The 15,068-nt window shown below is 46.5% G+C and overlaps 1 protein-coding gene across 1 annotated transcript in view; it reads right to left on the bottom strand.

The window, feature by feature from the left end:
• LOC146172388 (solute carrier family 13 member 4-like) overlaps window positions 1-15,068 on the bottom strand; it is a 54,500-nt gene that overhangs the window by 24,383 nt on the left and 15,049 nt on the right. Inside the window, exons 3-6 of the mRNA XM_084585764.1 lie at window positions 14,969-14,977; window positions 8,703-8,754; window positions 3,193-3,312; window positions 883-1,002 (exon numbers count right to left, since the gene is read on the bottom strand). Of these exons, the coding sequence (XP_084441890.1) occupies window positions 883-1,002; window positions 3,193-3,312; window positions 8,703-8,754; window positions 14,969-14,977 (301 nt within the window). The remainder of the gene's footprint in view (window positions 1-882; window positions 1,003-3,192; window positions 3,313-8,702; window positions 8,755-14,968; window positions 14,978-15,068) is intronic.

The raw sequence follows: 15,068 nt of genomic DNA, 5'->3' as shown, positions 1-15,068 counted from the left end.
CGCGGATGTAAATAATTCCAGCAGTGAATTAGCCTTTGAATACCTTCATGTTATTCTTCAACTCTAATTTGTTATAACGTTAGTGAGCATGTTTTTATGAGAGTGCGTCATAATCCTGAACAATGAAATCTGGTCGAATTGAACATATGGCTATAGCAGGGGCTGCTGGGATTGGGCTACTAAGCAAGACTAAAATGCAAACATGCCAACCAGATGCGGATTTTCATGCCAGTAAGTCAGAGGGAATATTGTGAAGCGAGAATATTAAGACGAAAAAAAAAATAGAAAACATACACAGAAAAAAAAAACAAAAAAAAACAAGTATCTCTACAGTCTTCGAAACAGCTGTGAGTTAAGGTGCCAAACCCGACGCACCAATTTTAAACATCTGTGCGACTAGAAAATATTTAGGTTTTTCGTTAATGACAACATAATGTGCAGGTATAATAGTATGCATGAATGCAGTATCGACAAGATAACGGTCAAGGGGTAAAGAAAATCCCTGAAAAGTAACAAAAGAATAGTCTTCCTTCAGTGAAGCGAAGACTACATATGGAGTTGATTTTCTAGAACACGTTTTTGTCCACAGGAAGCATAATGAATTGGTTGCCGTTAGTTTCATATACCCTCATGTCTGCCGATACTCTTCATTCTACCTTTATTTATTTGAAAGCACATTTAAATAACGTAAATGAAGTTCTAGAACCTAATGGAAAAGAAAAACAGTTACACTCGATCCGTGCGCCGAATCATATGACAAACAGTTTGCATAATGTTTCAACTATTCACATAGCCCTCTGTATCTTTCTCCCATGTTCAAGCGATCGAAATTCAGTAGCGTTCCCGCACACCCAGTTTCAGAGAAAGACCTAGTATACGTACTAATGACGAAAAAAAGTCATCCACATGAAGTGCCAGTGGCATAGAATGGCTACAACTTCCGGGGGGAAAAACAGGAGCCACCACTGATCCGTTGATACAACTGCTTCGTGACCAAAATTTCTGAAATAAAAAATAAACAACAAAAAGAAATGTTCAAGTTACGAATTGTTTACACAAGAGTCCTGTTTTGACCGTGCATGGTCCGCGCTCGCGCGCCCTATTGTTCGCCTGTGGGCATGATATTGATATGTGCTGTTGGTGCAAGGGCTCTAAGTGAGCCTGTTTCCATGAATCTTTTTGTGTGAGCCTGCTTTGCTTTGTCGAGACCCTGCAACTGTCAAATTGACCCTGTCAAGGGAACCTCAAGAAAAATACAAAGAAATCTCGCCCGGGAAATAGCCGGAAGTGCTTTTGTTCAACTGTTCACCCTTCCCGTCGAGAGGCGCTATTGTCAAGTGAGGAATGCCTATTGTCCAAAGGAGACGATCGGAATGACACGTCCGCTGACTTACAGGAGAAGAAAGGAGCATGACGAATACGGCCATTAGAGGATTTCCCGGGAATGCAGGAAAGAGTTGCAATTGCCAGGAAAGGGACAATGCTGGGAGCAGTATTCGTAGCGCGCACGTACACTTGGATTTCTGAGAAGGAAATCCACTTGCCGGAACCACCATATCGGATCTTTGCAGACGAATAGAAACGTACCTCCTCGCCGTTCCCAAGCTCTACCCTCCAACAAGTGACCACGCCCGACGAAACAATACCGGACCAGTCAGTGCATCAGACCATCAGTGCAGTGATGTGTTCGATTGGATGCCGATATCTGAGGGGCGTGCCCTGGAACTGGTTGGTCAGCATCTTCAGAGAGGGGCTGGACATAGGGGGATTTAAGGATGTTGCAGAGCACGAAATGACGCTCTGAGCCTCGGGTAAACGGCTCATCCAGACACTTCTCGCTATGAACTCTTAACGCTTGCCATTTTGCTGATATACCCTTTTTTATGTAAATAAGTTTTCTCAAAGTGCCATTAAACCTGCTTGTATATATTTTACCAACTTCGAAGATTCAATCCTTCGTCAACCCGGAGTCTCTGCACGCTACCAAGTGAAGGCCGGGTCGACTTAGTCCCAGCGTCACGACAGTCCCCTCACAGTTATGGAGACTAAGCAGTAGCTACGGAATGACATTAAATCATATGCTGGGCGTTCCGGCGTGTCATTTGCAGGCGCCGGAGTGGCACAGTCGAGACGAGGTGAGCGGACGCCATGTGGCTTTACCGGCTGCTTCTGGACAACACTGCGGGCTCCTGACCGAAGAGCCATCCGCCTGGCAAGTGCCTTAAAATCGTCAAATACAGGAAACGTTATTCTGCAGTAACGCCCGACCCCTGGGGTGTAAAGACTCAGTATCGCGACCAGCGGTCAAAATGCGGCTTTCGAATGCGGCGCCAAAAACATGTTTTGTGACATTCATTTTGATATCGCTTTCTCCTCACCGGAATTCTTTCAAGGGCGAGCGGCTTGCTGCAGTTTCCACAACGACTTCAGAGCTTTCGGTGGGCTAGCATAATGAGAACACTACATTCGGCCAAGCATCATCATGATCAGCCGGACTATATCCACTGCAGGGCGAAGGCCTCTCCCATTTTCCTCCAATTAACCCGGTCCTGTGCTAGCTGCATCCACTTGGCCCCTACTAATTTCTTAATCTCATATACCCACCTAATTCTCTGCCGACCCCTGCTACGCTTACCTTCTCTTGGAATTTAATTGGTTACGAGACCATCGGTTATACTCTCTTCGCCCTACATGTCCTGCCCATGCCCATTTCTTCTTCTTAATTTCCACTAGAATGTCGGTAACTTGAGTTATTTCTCTGACGCACTATGCACGCTTCCTATCTCTTAACGTTACACCTACCATTTTCCGTTCCATGGCCCTCTGCGTTGTCCTCACCTTAAGTAGAGCCCTTTTCGTTAACCTCGATGTTTCAGCCCCATAGGTCAGTTGGTTGGTTGGTTTGTGGGGTTTCACGTCCCAAAGCGACTCAGGCTATGAGAGACGCTGTAGTGAAGGACTCCGGAAATTTCGACCAGCTGGGGTTCTTTAACGTGCACTGACAACGCACAGCACACGGGCGTCGCATCCTCAAAAAAGATGCGACTTCGAAACACGCAGCCTTAATCGCATTCAAAAGATATTTCATTGACAGTGCACTGAAACGCTTCATGGATTTAATTGAATCCAAATATTTGTAAGAATACCCCACAGCACACGCATTTTCTGAACCCTATACAACCAGTTACCTACCTTCGGAAGTAAAGCAAGAACTCCAGGTTACAATTGTTGGTAGACAGGTTCATGATGGACGTAATGGCACATGTTGCGACTACGCTCAGGAAGAGTTCTTTATGTAGAAGCTGGTACCGCCTGAAAAAAAAAAAAAAAAACACCGGACTCAACATTACGCGATGTTAATCTGAGAGCGACCTAAAGAGTGTCGAGGGATAGCGTTAAGGGATCTCTTGGGGGTCAAACATATCGGCCCGCTTGTTGCGTTAACATTCAATATTTTTAACCCAGTCGGACGAATGTGCACCAGAAGAGTGGGGGTCTGAACAGCGAACGAAGGTAAGAGGTTTGATTCCACTACTCTACCACCCAATTTTAACGCGATAGCATTAAGGGCCCCGTGTCGCAGAAAAGTCGGTGTCGGCGGCCGCCGTCCCGCGTCGTCGGGCGTTGGCCGTGAGCGAAAAATCCCAGAAGCATTAATAAATAAAAACGAGTAGGAAAAATCGCCGACCTGAGGAATCGAACGTTGGCCTCCGGAGTGGGAGACGAGCACGCTAACCACTCGGCCACGCCACATTTTTTTCTTCTATATTGCCTGACTTTTGCAAGACAACACAAACACACACAAGACATTGATATAATAAGACTGCCAGGGGCTGGCTCCGTCGTTCTAAAATTCCTTTAGATCCATCAAAGGTTCTACCTTTGGCAACTATTCAGGATTATCATCGTCAAACTTCACAATCTCGATAAACCAATGGAGAGCCTCGCGGAAACAAATTCGTGCAGGACGCGCATCAGGATCACAGTGATATATCCTGCCATGCGTGAACGCCATATACTGTGGAGGCCCATTAGCATATGACTGAATCATATGGAACCCCCTCCTTATTTTGCGTGGGTAAGTACCGTATTCCGTACGGATTAATAGGTAAATCTTTCTTTATGGTCCTTTGAAGTACGTCCCAAAAATAAACCCCTTCCCAACAGTGATACACATCGTTTCTGGTTGTTTACAAATTCAGTATTGTGCACCCCACGGAAGAAATAACCCTTTTTCTAGAAAAAACACTTTTACTGGCAAAGTTCCAGTGTGCAACTTAAAAAAGAAAGTTTTAGCCGCTGCCGGCACTTTCATTCTCTTTACCCTCTTCAGTACATTCCTGCCAGGGCCTCCCCTGTATATGGCCTATAGATGGGCTCCGAAAGAACAACGTCGCACAAATCTTTGTACAACTTTTTCTTTTTCACAGTTGATAAATATTCTTTTGAAAATCTTGCAGAAAGAAATCGCACACTTTGAACAACTTCTCTAAAGTAACCAAAAATCCCTCCCGTGTAACATTCGGTTGGCACAACAAAATCTGGCAGTGCACGTCCAAGTCTAATTTGGCAGACACTGAACAAAAATGGATCATGAACGTCACGCAGGAGCAGAAATCTACTGACAATCTGCCGCAAAAAAAAAAAAAGATGCCCCAAGCCCACGCCGCCATCCTTGAAACTTCTGAATAAATTCGTGCGGCTGCATCTTTCCCATTTTGAAGCCCACACAACAACCGCGAATATCCTATGCAGCTTCTGCACACTCAGTCTTCTGCACACTCAGTCTTGCACAGTGTAATACTTGCATCCCTTACCACAGCCTAGAAATGAAGAAGAGGTTGCACGCTGTCATCATCATCATTATCATCATCCTCATCCGCCTGATTATACCCACTGCAGGGCGAAGGCCTCTCCCATATTTCTCCACTTTACCCGGTTCTGTGCTAGCTGCATCCACTTGACCCCTGCGAACTTCTTAATCTCATCCGCCCACCTAACTTTCTGCCGCCCCCTGCTACGCTTTCCTTCCCTTGGAATCCAGTTTGTTACCCTCAGCGACCATCGGTTATCCTCTCTTCGCACTACATGTCCTGCCCATGTCCATTTCTTCTTCTTAATTTCTACTAGAATGTCGGTAACTTGAGTTATTTCTCTGACCCACTCTGCACGCTTTCTATCTCCTAATGTTACCCCTACCATTTTTCGTTCCATAGCCCTCTGGGTTGTCCTCAACTTAAATAGAACTCTCTTGGTTAGCCTCCACGTTTCAGCCCCATAGGTGAGTACAGTAAAGATGCAACTGTTGTACACTTTCCTCTTGAGCGATACCGGTAAGCTTCTAGTCATAATCTGCGAGTGCTTGCCAAATGCGCTCCATCCCAATCTTATTCTTCTTGTTATTTCCTTTTCATGGTCCGGATCTGCGGTTACTACCTGTCCTAAGTAGACATATTCGCCTACTACTTCCAGTACTTCACTACCTAATGTAAACTGCTGTTCCTTCCCAAGGCTGTTGAACATTACCTTAGTCTTCTGCATATTAATTTTCAAGCCTACCTTTCTACTTTTCTTGTCTAGGTCATCAATCATTATTTGCAGTTTATCTCCCGAGTTGCTTAGTAAGGCAATGTCATCAGCAAATCGCAGATTACTGACGTATTCTCCATCTACCCTTATCCCTAACTGCTCCCATTCCAAGTCTCTGAATACTTCCTCTAAACAAGCTGTGAATAGTACTGGGTAGATTGTGGCCCCTTTCCTAACACCTTTCTTTATGGGAATTTTGTTACTTTCTTTATGCAGAACTATGGTTGCTGTGCAGCCACTATAGGTATATATCTTCCAGCACTTTCATGTACGGCTCGTCTACCCCCTGATCTCGCAATGCCTGCATTACCGCCGAGGTTTCAACTGAGTCAAATGCTTTTTCGTAATCAATGAATGCTATGTTAAGGGCTGGTTATATTCCGAGCATTTTTCTATCACCTGATTGATGGTATGGATATGATCGATAGTAGAGTACCGTTTCCGAAACCCTGCTTGATCCTTTGCTTGATTGCAGTCTAAGGTTATCCTGATTCTATTAGCGATTACCTTAGTAAATACCTTATACGTAACAGACAGTAAGCTGATTGGTCTGTAATTTTTAAGGTCCTTAGAGTCCCCTTTCTTGTGAATGAGGATATTGTTTGCATTCTTCCATGGTTCCGGTACCGTCGATGACACCAGGCACTGCGTATACAGGGTGGCCAGTTTTTCTAGCACGATATCCCACCCGTCCTTCAGCAAATCTGTAGTTATCTGATCCTCTCCAGCTGATTTCCCCCTTTTCATAGTTTCTAGTGCTTTCTTGACCTCGTCCTTCGTCACTGGTGGAACGTCTGACTGTTTTTCCTTACCGCCAATCTCATTACGGTCCTGACTACTTTGGCTACTGTAGAGATCTGTATAGAATTCCTCGGCTACTTTGACTATCTTTTTTTTCATATTAGTGATGACGTTGCCCGCCTTGTCCCTTATCGCATACATCTGGTTTTTGCCTATGCCCAATTTCTTCTTTACCGCTTTAAGGCTTCCCCCGTTCTTTACAGCATGCTCAATTTTCTCCATGTTATACTTCCTTATATCGGCCACCTTGCGCTTATTGATTAGCTTTGATATCTCGGCCAATTCGATCTGGTCTGTTGGATTGGAAGCTTTCATACTCTGGCGTTTCTTAATCAAATCTTTTGTCTCCTTAGACAGCTTACCGATATCCTCTCTAACTATCCTACCGCCTACTTCTACCGCGCACTCAATAATGATATCTCTGAAGTTATTGTTCCTTGCCTCTAGGGTAATGTCGCCATCCTCAGTTAGAGCTGAATACCTATTCTGTAGCGAGATCCTGAACTCTTCTGTCCTCCCCCTCACCGCTAATTCGTTGATGGGTTTCTTTCTTACTAATCTGTTGCGTTCCTTCTTCAGATTTAGGCTGTGGCTCTTGCAAAAATTGCTAAGCCAGCTTCTTTCCACTTATCTGCCCTTTCCCGCTTGTCATCTCTGCATGCTCTCCAATAAGTCTCGCTATCACGATAGCATTCTAGTGGCACGCCAAGGTACTTTGGCGGAGTCGTCACCCAGGACACGTTTGCAAAATTATCAGAAGCACTTTGCCATCTATATCATGCCAAAGTCCCAGGGACTTAGTCGCGATAAGACCAGTGTGCGCGGATTCAGACACGCCAGCTAGATGGTTTGAAATGGACAAAGGCGCGTCTACTGATTGCGGTGTTGTCTCAGAAATGTCCCTTAGATAAGTGTATTGCGGCGTATAATAATAATTATGAGCATGTGAATTACAGAATTACAGGACACGCAGTTAAGCGAGTGGCAAATTACTTTTCCGCTGTACTTCCTCTTCGCTTGGAGTGCACGTAGCGCCATCATGCGTGTTGCACACGGAATAAAATAGACAGGGCATGGCCTCCGAGATCTGCATCGCACCGGTTCGGATCGGCAACGATGTTGCCGACGAACTACGACTGCAACTTGAGGCCCGCGCGTTTCGGCAAGGTGGCTAGCAGCGCTTCTACGTCCCGGAAGGATTAATCAATAAAAATGAGTAACTTTGGACAAGTTACCGAATGTTGTATCATGTGAACTACATCTTTGTGTCACTCAAAAGCGCGACAAGCAAATGAGTAGATGATACGAATGAGGCGCGATAACGCTATCGCGTTCCATTCTTAAAGGCGAAGCTTAAGCGTCCTCCAGACATCTTATAATAGCGCGAACAAAAACACACACAGGATAGGGTACAGGACAAGCGCTATTATAAGATGTCTGAAGTACTGCACCAATAGCGCTTGTCCTGTATCCTGTCCTGTGTGTGTTCTTGTTCGCGCTATTATAAGATGTCTGAAGTACTGCACCAATAGCGCTTGTCCTGTACCCTGTCCTGTGTGTGTTTTTGTTCGCGCTATTATAAGATGTCTGAAGTACTGCACCAATAGCGCTTGTCCTGTACCCTGTCCTGTGTGTGTTTTTGTTCGCGCTATTATAAGATGTCTGAAGTACTGCACCAACTAGGCCGACAACACATCTTACTTAAGCGTCCTCCAATTTTTTTCTTTTAGGTGACGTCACTACGTGTAACGCCACGATCCCCTCTCGACCAATCAGTATTTTCCATCTAGGGCCGATGCCGCTATTTAATGCTATCGCTTTAAATGCCGGTGCAAAGAAAGATTACGTCTCCTTGTTCACTGGTGGCGCAAAGCAATGTAATCACAATAAAAAATAAGGCCCGAAAATATACGGTTCTAATATTTGTTAAGCTCATAAATTGTGAATGAACAGCGTCCGGGGTTAAAAAAAAAAAGAGCGGCATTACTTTTCGGACGTCCCTTGGAGTGACTTATCGGCTGACAAAATTCTGAGTAATAAAGTGCGTTCTCTCTCTCTCTCTCTCTCTCTCTCTCTCTCTCTGTATGTCTCCCAACTCTCATTCTTAATAGCGCGAGGGGCCGGTGGTATGTGAATAGTGCGCGAACAGTAGGTAGTGCTCGATGTTGTCTTCGACAATATCGTTACTCTCGAAGCAGGAATCGGAAAGAAGACAAGATAATCAACGGATTGTTCTGACAAATGTACAAGACGGCTCATGTGCACATCATGAGATAAGAGAACAAAAAAGACAAACATTTTCTGAAGCTTACTCTTTCTTCCAGAAATAAATGTGTCGTGCCACATCTCGGAGTTCAGCAGGAACTGGCGCCTTTCCTGCAGTACAAGAAGGACAACATAGAACTCCGCCAAAACGCCCCAAAAAGAACTCGCACTTTCCGCTGCAATTATCGTACTATATTTTCAGGACAAATCTTCATGCCTGCTCGTTTTAACTCGGGAAATCCCGTTTGTTCGCGTTCACAGTACGACAGGAGTAGACGGGCATTGTTGATACTTCCACACCAGCATATTGCATACGCAACAATCTTGGTCTTTAAAACGACAAACATATTTTTTTATTAACTAGGATATGCTTCCGGGCCTGGATTCCCCTTCAAAATGAAAGGGCCTTCGATATTTGCCTCCGACCGCTGTCTGAAAGTAATGCTAAACAAGACATGGTCGCGAAGCCGGAAAAAAAAAAAAAAAAGTAACATATTTAAGAGTAAGGGCAAGGACAGCATAGCAGACCGCACTCTCACAGCAGGCGCCGCTGGATAAAATAAACCAGACACAAGGTTTTAAAGTGTCTGTCACGGCTTTTAACAGGCGGGTGTCGGTTGTACGCGCTTCCCGCAAGCGCCTTCGGATAACTGATATATGGGCCGACAGCTCAGGCCCGGCGGAGCCTTCGGCTGCGCCAAATGCCGCGCTCAACGCTCCTTCTCTGTTTCTCCCCCTTCTTCTGTCGCTCTTCGTTTTAGTTCTCCTCTTGTTCCTTTATTTTCACCACCTTCATGTCCATTGTGTCTTCACACACGATCTTCACATAAATATAAGCATAAACATAAAGCGTGATAAACACCTCAGGTGATTTAATTTCAAATGTTTTTGTTTACCTTTCTCTGTTTATTTTGGAAGCATCGAGGCGATGCCTTTTTAAGGAGGGAGTAATGGCGTGAACCCTTCAAATCTTTATTTGCTGTTTTTCATAATAAACTGACATGTGGCCTTGTCACTGTGATTGTGGCGCACTGACGAATTTTATGCTCTTTGCTCGCACTCGGCGTCTAGAAACACGCCTTTATCATTTTGTAGCGCCAGATGCGACGAGATTAGTCGGGAATGATAGCAGGCAAGCGCAATTGTTTTCGTACTTATCCCTTGGTTGGTTTATCTAGACGTTTCTGCGTCGAATTTAAATTGAAGAACGGGCATTCGTAGTCGGACGACCGCCCAGCACGATTGCTGCTATCGACCTCGTCGTGTTGCTTAGTTTTTTTGTTTGTTTTTTCGGACGGCCTCTACGATGACATCCCGATCGTTGCCCAGATATGTATCATCGGAGGGGATAGGTATCGTGATTTGGGCGATTGCAATGAAGGGCTCGGGAACCAAGGGGCCTCTCCATGGTGGACGCTTCCTGAATGAACTCTGCAGTGGTTTTCGGGGGTTCCTGGCAAGGCCGGCAAAATAAGGGTTTCTTTGACGCCCTGCATTATAAACTGCACCTTCCTTTCTTCGGGCATGTCAGGGTCCGCGGGATGAAAAAGTCGCTTCATTTCCTTTACGTAAGCAAGGACTTGCTCATTAGAGAGCTGGAACTTAGACTGAAGTAGTAGTTCAGCACTCTCCTCGCAACGCTGCCAAATACCTTAAGTAGTTCCTTCCTGAATTCCTCCCACGTCGTTAGGGGGGACTCGTGGTTGTCATACCCCGTTCGAGCAAACCCCTTCAGTGCGAAGTACATGTTACGAAGCTTCAGCGCGTTGTTCCAGCTGGTGAATGCAGCAACTCGTTCGTATTGACCTAGCCAGTCCTCCGGATCTTCTCCCTGGGAGCCAGTGAAAATTGGCAGCTGTCGGGGCTGCTGGAAGATCAGCGGTACAAATGCTTGGTTATGGAACATTGCCGTTCTTGAGGCGTCTTTCCTGGGTCGAATGGGGTCCAGCAGTAACCCGTGTTCAAGCTGTAGCTATTAGAGACGGCGGCTGTGCCTGTGGCCTGTAGGCTGGTCCCCTAGAGCAATAACGACAAGAACAGAGTAGCGTCTCGGCTTGTAGGGGACGTTCGGAGCACAAAAGGCAGCCCTTCCACCAGATGTCACGTGGTAGTGATAAGGCCGTAGGCGACATTCCAAGAGGCTTGTATTTCGCGTCCGCAAAACAGCTAAGAAGTACGGCGGCGTCGATAGCAGCTATCGTGCTCGGCGGTCGACGGACTACGAATTCCTGTTGCATTCGGCAGTTCTTAAATGTGTTTCCCGACGCATCTTGATTAAAGTAAACGCTACTAATTTATGCTGTTGTCATGCGTAATCAGCGCGACTTGAAAAAGTATACTCGATCGCGATGCGCCTAATATACAGAGAGCGGTGTGCTAGTAGTAGCCGACAAAACCACGGTCATACGCTGGCGTTTCGCGCCTCTGAAAATGCAGAATATGGCCTGCAAGGTAAGTGTATCTTGCCACTAGCTTAGGTGGCAGTAATAAAAACGCGTGTTTTGCTAATTTAAATCACCGAACCTCTGCCAATTGTTTAAAATAAAATATCTTCAGTGTAGAGACCTCAACTGCCACACTTTTGCCTGTTTTGGCGTTTGTGTGGCTCCAGGCAAGCAGTGCGGGCGCCACTTTGCGAGCAATCTGTATTATGAATTGTTTTCAATAGCGCAGGAGGAGGGAAATAAATGCACTCAATTTTGCGCATATTGTTCTACATCTACTCCGCTACAATAGGGTTTGAAGCAGTTGAGGTAAACTGCAATGTACCTCACCGACTATAGATAGTTGACCATCGCTATATAAAAGGCATTAATAGTTTAAAAGCGACTACTATCCCTTCTTTTTAATATATATCTATGCGTTCCATTGAAGAACTGTGAAAAAGAAGACTCATACTGTATACTCTCAGCACCGTGTCAACTGAATTGGCTCGATGTGCGCCTTTGAGGAGCCCTAAACGCGTCCAAAAGAAGAAAATACAACAAAACAGCGTACTTTTTCTTTCTTTGCCATGTTTCTTTGGCGGTGAAGAATCACCGGGCAAAAAAATCTTCCCATCTTCCAATAGTGTTGCGGTCTTGCCCGCACCCTTGCGACTCTCACGCAGCATCGCCGATTTTGGAGTCAGTCCTCGAAGAAACGGTGATGGTGACGTCGCGCTCACTTCTGTGACGGCGCTCTCGCCCAGTGAAGTTGCCGGGGTGAGCTCGGACGAGCCCGCCTTCTTTGCCATGAGCGACTCCAAGGGAGCGAATGCTGCTCGTGCACCGTGGCTTACCTTATTGAAGACGCTCGTCCAAAGGTTGTGCCTTCTTTGGTCTGCCGCCATGGCTGTCCACTGGGGGGCTCTTTCAGGGACGCCAGTGACACTTTCTGGACAGGTCTTGCCCAGGGAGCTGTCACTGCTGCATGCGGACATCTTTTTGCACAAAGTTTCGGCCGCAGCTTCGGAAGGTTCCACGTTTAAGCTTGATCTGTCCAAGTTGGACATCTTAGGGTGCATGCATTGGGCAGCTGCCCATCTTCTCGGAGGCGCAATGCTTTTTGCGGCGCACTGAAGCTTAGCGGAGAGCGACGTAGCGCCAGTATGACAACATTCGTTGTCGTCCTCCTCGAGACGAAGGTCAGCTGGAAGACCTTTCGAAGAATCTTTCATTTCAGACGACGGTGAACCGTCATCGTCCAAGGACGCAACGCTGTCTCTCGACAGCGTCGCCATCAAAGATACCAGTTCCGAAATGCTCAGGCTGAGTGCCGGCACGACTAGTGGCGCGCCGGCGCTAGAACCAGAGCGCTGAAAGCGTAACGGCGCTGCCGGTCTATTAGCAGACTGCTCTGCCACGGGTATCCAAAACACCCCTCTTCCTTCCCTGGGGCTGGAGGTAGACTCTGGGCCTTGAAAAAAAAAATAATAAAGACTTCGTAAGCTGCTAATATTATTTACGATGTCATCAGAACAGGGTGGCCTGTACAAGTAGCTGGTTATATAGGGTATGACTCGCAACAAGAGGCGCTTATCTTGAAAATCTGATTGCAGAAAAACTGTGTTGCGTTGAGGTGAGAAATTTCACATCTCGCATCAATACACCATGAAGAACATAGATTTATGTTTTCACAATCTGTGAACATAAAAAAACTTCTTGAATGCCGATAATGGCGCATTGTCATGTTGATGAGTTTACTTTTTGATGATTAGCTATCAGCAGGGCCATTTAAATAAAGGCCGACGAATATGAGACAGAAGGATTCTTATTTTCAAGGAAGAATAAGGGCCAAGAGCCCTCTGACTTTTCAAGTATTTAAAAAATGTTTTCCTCTCTACTGCGCTTTCTACCTCTTTTTCCGCACGTTCAACCAAACTTCAACAAGAAAGAGTCGAAGGAACGCTGCATTATATGCTGTTACAACAATTCCATGGCAAAGAGTAGTAGCGGCATCGAAATGGAGAATAGAACGAGCAAGCTGATGAGCCGGTTCTGTCCAGCTGTCGTGGTATCACTACAGCTTCACTGGTAAACAGATCTGGTCCACGTTTCGGGAAAAGAGAGATCATAAATTTTTTCATCTCAGACATGCTTGAACTGAGTATACGCAAAAAAAAAAATTACCGACGATTGCGTTACTTCCTAATGCGAACTTTGGGCGCAGCTCATCAGCTGTTCGGCGGCGGCGATGCGTTTCAGCTCGAGCGGTGCACATATCGAGATCCGCCGCCACCGATCCGGCGCTCTGATTGCCGCCGTACAGAGGTGGCATTGGAAGAGGAGTCAAGAGAGCAATTAAGTTATCGGGAGGTCGCGGGAGGCAATGCGTGGGCCCATATGAACGTTGCACGGCAAAGGGATAGTAGCGACTGACTGACGCCGCTAGCGAGTCAAGTAAACGTGGCTCTGCGTTTCGGCTTGGGATGCACCGTGATCCGCTGATGCCGAGCCGGCACTTCGGCAACCGGAGAACACCGTCGCCGCCACGCAGAAAGAAGGATAAGGGGGTACAAGCAGCGGCGAACGTGTGCGCTCCTGCCGCCACGGAGGAAGAGGAAGGGGGGGGGGGGGGGGGGAGGGTACACGCAGCGGCGAACGGTGGCGGCAGGAGCGCGCGCTGCCCCGGCTGCGGAGCTGGTTACGAGGGACAACGGCGACGACGACGCGAAACGCAGTAACGGGCGCCAAAGAGCCGCGCTCTGAAATCATTGCGGCAACATGATCCGTCAGCTAAAGTTGAAAATATTACAGTGAGGCTGCAGGGGTTTTAAACGTAAGCGGTTATCCTTGCAAGGTGACAGGTCGGATATAATCATGTAACAGGACGTTAATGTGGAAGCTAGAATTGGGGCATAGAGTCAGCGTCGAACTAATGATTCGACTAGCTTACCCGTACACTATGACACTGCAGCTTCAGCAATAGTCCTCGAACTGAATGCTGAATTCGAACATGTCTTTATTCATATTCTCTCTAACGCATGTTCCAGTAAAACAGCATACGGATTTACTATGTTATCTGGCCGAAAAGCAGGACCGCAGTCTTTGACGAAACCTTTCAGAAAGTGCCGCAAGCTGCAAAAATTCGCACCGGTTATTATAGTGGGGGATTTTAGAGTGCGCAGCTTTCTCTGGATTTACAAGAAAGAGGATATAAAAAGGCTTCTTAGCAAGTTGGCATCAGAAATAGCGGATATGGATCTTTCTTTTCTGGCGGACCATTACATCCTAAGAGAATATGTTATAGCGTGGGAAGAAACAGATGACCTGGTTTGACGCCTGTCAAAAATGTTAAAACTTGCGAGTGGAAAAATACAAAAGAAACATTTCGCAGTAGCCACTATATGCTCTAAACCTTCCAAATCTACCTAGACCACAACAAAGGGGACACGCTAGGCTCATGGCTTATCTATTCGTCGCTATTTAGAAAGTCTCAGGATCCTCAACTCATCGTTTGCTGCTAGCTGCCAGGGACAGTGCCACGAAAACGCTGCGGGCCTCACAGGGTGCCTTGGTAGTCGACAACCACCTGCTCCACTTATGGGATGTCTGGAGGGGCCTCATTAGAAGAGGGAAGACGCGAAAACACAATCGCAAGCTGAAAATTACATATTGCTGAAATCAGAAGCGAAGCAGGGGAACATGCATGGACCTATGGCTAAGAGCAACCAGCTAACCAAGTGCGGCTCTTTTGAGATGCGGGCTTGCCGTCAAGTTTTCTTGCAGCCTCCTCGGATTCTTGATCTGGCGCTGCATGACGCGGGGAGAGCAGCACCGGAACGCCACGGATATGTTGGTGTCGGCGAGCAAATTGTCGTAGCCTTCACGACCAAACACCTCTGTACGACCTACGATGGAGAGTCTGTGTTGCAGTATGAAGGAAAAGATAATCCAGAACTCGACAGGTATTTCGAGGTAGAAAAATATAGG

The sequence above is a fragment of the Amblyomma maculatum genome, unplaced genomic scaffold, assembly GCF_055883805.1.
Source record: "Amblyomma maculatum isolate TAMU_Amacu unplaced genomic scaffold, ASM5588380v1 scaffold_13, whole genome shotgun sequence".
NCBI lineage: Eukaryota > Metazoa > Arthropoda > Arachnida > Ixodida > Ixodidae > Amblyomma > Amblyomma maculatum.
This window is presented reverse-complemented; position numbering and strand designations above follow the sequence as displayed.